Source organism: Otolemur garnettii, unplaced genomic scaffold (assembly GCF_000181295.1).
Source record: "Otolemur garnettii isolate 467f Iridium unplaced genomic scaffold, OtoGar3 scaffold00009, whole genome shotgun sequence".
NCBI classification, from domain to species: Eukaryota; Metazoa; Chordata; class Mammalia; order Primates; family Galagidae; genus Otolemur; species Otolemur garnettii.
Window position 1 is genome coordinate 36,855,250 of NW_003852404.1, and position 2,128 is coordinate 36,857,377.

General features: G+C 34.3%; 1 protein-coding gene across 1 annotated transcript; it reads left to right on the forward strand.

Moving 5' to 3' along the window:
• The first annotated feature begins 294 nt into the window (after positions 1-294).
• On the forward strand, positions 295-1,340 carry LOC100966415 (olfactory receptor 5K1). Its single transcript, XM_003783945.2, has one exon. It carries the CDS (start codon positions 372-374, stop codon positions 1,338-1,340), a length of 969 nt encoding a protein of 322 aa, XP_003783993.1. The 5' UTR covers positions 295-371.
• The last annotated feature ends 788 nt before the right edge of the window (positions 1,341-2,128 follow it).

Below are 2,128 nucleotides of genomic sequence, written 5' to 3' on the forward strand. Positions count from 1 at the left end.
ATTGTTTAGGAACACTGATACTAAATGTGGACAATTAAATTATAAATACATTTCACCTAACCCATATTGAGATGTTTTGTGTTCTGAATATTTCTTTCAAGACTACAAAATCCTTCTTTGAGAACACAATCTGATGTTCTTCAAAATGTGCTGGAAAGACATATTCAATCAATGACCCAAAAAATAATAGTTTCAGAAGATTGGTTCTCCCCCAGCACTGGACATATGCCAAAGTCCATGTAACATATGGAAGCATTGGGAAGATACTTCTTCCCCACTCTTTTGAACCAAAGAGAGCTCAGTATTTGTTTTACACATGTTATTAATTAGTACTTTATTTATCCACAATTTTTTTTACAGACATATCAAGAATGGCAAAAGAAAATTGTACCATGAAAAATGAGTTTATCCTGACAGGATTTACAGATCACACAGAGAAGAAGATTCTTCTGTTTGTGGTGTTCTTTGCTATCTATCTGATTACCATGGTGGGGAATGTTGGTTTAATGGCCTTAATTTTTACACAACGTCTTCTACACACACCAATGTATATTTTTCTGGGCAACCTGGCTCTTGTGGACTCTTGCTGTGCCTGCACTATTATTCCTAAAATATTGGAGAACTTCTTTTCTGAGGACAGAATTATGTCCCTTTATGAATGTATGGCACAATTTTATTTTCTCTGCACTGTTGAAACTGCAGACTGCTTTCTTTTGGCCGCAATGGCCTATGACCGCTATGTGGCCATATGCAGACCACTGCAGTACCACACCAAGATGTCCAAGAATCTCTGCATTCAGATGACCACAGGAGCCTTCCTAGCTGGAAACCTGCATTCCATGATTCATGTAGGGTTTCTATTTAGGTTAGTATTCTGTGGATTGAATCATATCAATCATTTCTATTGTGATATTCTGCCCTTGTATAGACTCTCCTATGTTGATCCTTATGTCAATGAACTGATACTCTTTATCTTTTCAGGGTCAATTCAAGTCTTCACCATAGGTAGTGTTTTAATATCTTACCTCTATATCCTTTTTACTATTTTCAAAATGAAATCCAAAGAGGGAAGGGCCAAAGCCTTTTCTACCTGTGCATCTCATTTTTTGTCTGTTTCATTATTCTATGGATCTCTTTTCTTCATGTACATTAGACCAAATTTGCTTGAGGAAGGGGATAAAGATATACCAGCTGCGATTTTGTTTACAGTAGTAGTTCCCTTACTAAATCCTTTCATTTATAGCCTGAGAAATAAAAAGGTAAAAAGTGTCTTGAGAAAAATTTTGATAAAAGAAAATCTCAAGAAAAAATTGAATCAAATGACATCTACCTTAGCTTAATGTAAATGTCACAAAAACTTCCAAAATGCACAATTTATATGTAAAATATTAAGATATCATAATCCATTTAAATTAAGCAACTATAGATAAGGGTAAAATACACAGAAAAGAATAAATTATGCTAAATCTTACTTCAAAATAATAAAAATCAAATCCAAATTTTGAACTCATTCATGTAACAAGTTAGTATGCTCCTAAGCATAAGGTTTGTGTCAGCATCAGGAATGATCAGCATCCAGAAGATAACAACAAAACTGGCAGTTCCAAGCAAAGACAATTATTTTGTTAGCACTAACAGTCAGCCTACCTCAATAGCTTAAAGCACAAGCATTCCAGTTAAGCTGAAAGAGTTTAAGATCATGTGAACAGTCAACTAATAAAATCACTTACAACCATGAGCAACAAAATTGTGGCAAGTGAAAAAAAAAAATTGTGGCAAGTGAATTTTGAGAAAACAATTTCAATAGCATTAGAGACATTAGAGACATTATTGTAGTTAGGACGGACAGAACTAGTGCAGAAATTAAGGTGTCAAATAAAAGCAAACATTATATTTCCAAACTGAAGTTGTTACCAAGTTAAATTATCAAACACAGAATGTCAAGTTTTGAGAGAAGTTACATTAGACAGTTTAATCTTCCCCCATAATTACATTCATAAAGCTACTAGTAATATAAAGTTCCTAGCAAACTATTTAAACCACATATATAGAGAATCTGAAGAGACTTCCTTGTCAGACAGAGAGGCCACACTTCTCTGGGACCCTTCCTGAGAGGTGTGGAAGGAGT

Excerpts from the sequence above, each read along its gene's own strand:
- LOC100966415 (XM_003783945.2), top strand. The coding sequence starts at position 372 with ATGGCAAAAGAAAATTGTACCATGAAAAATGAGTTTATCCTGACAGGA.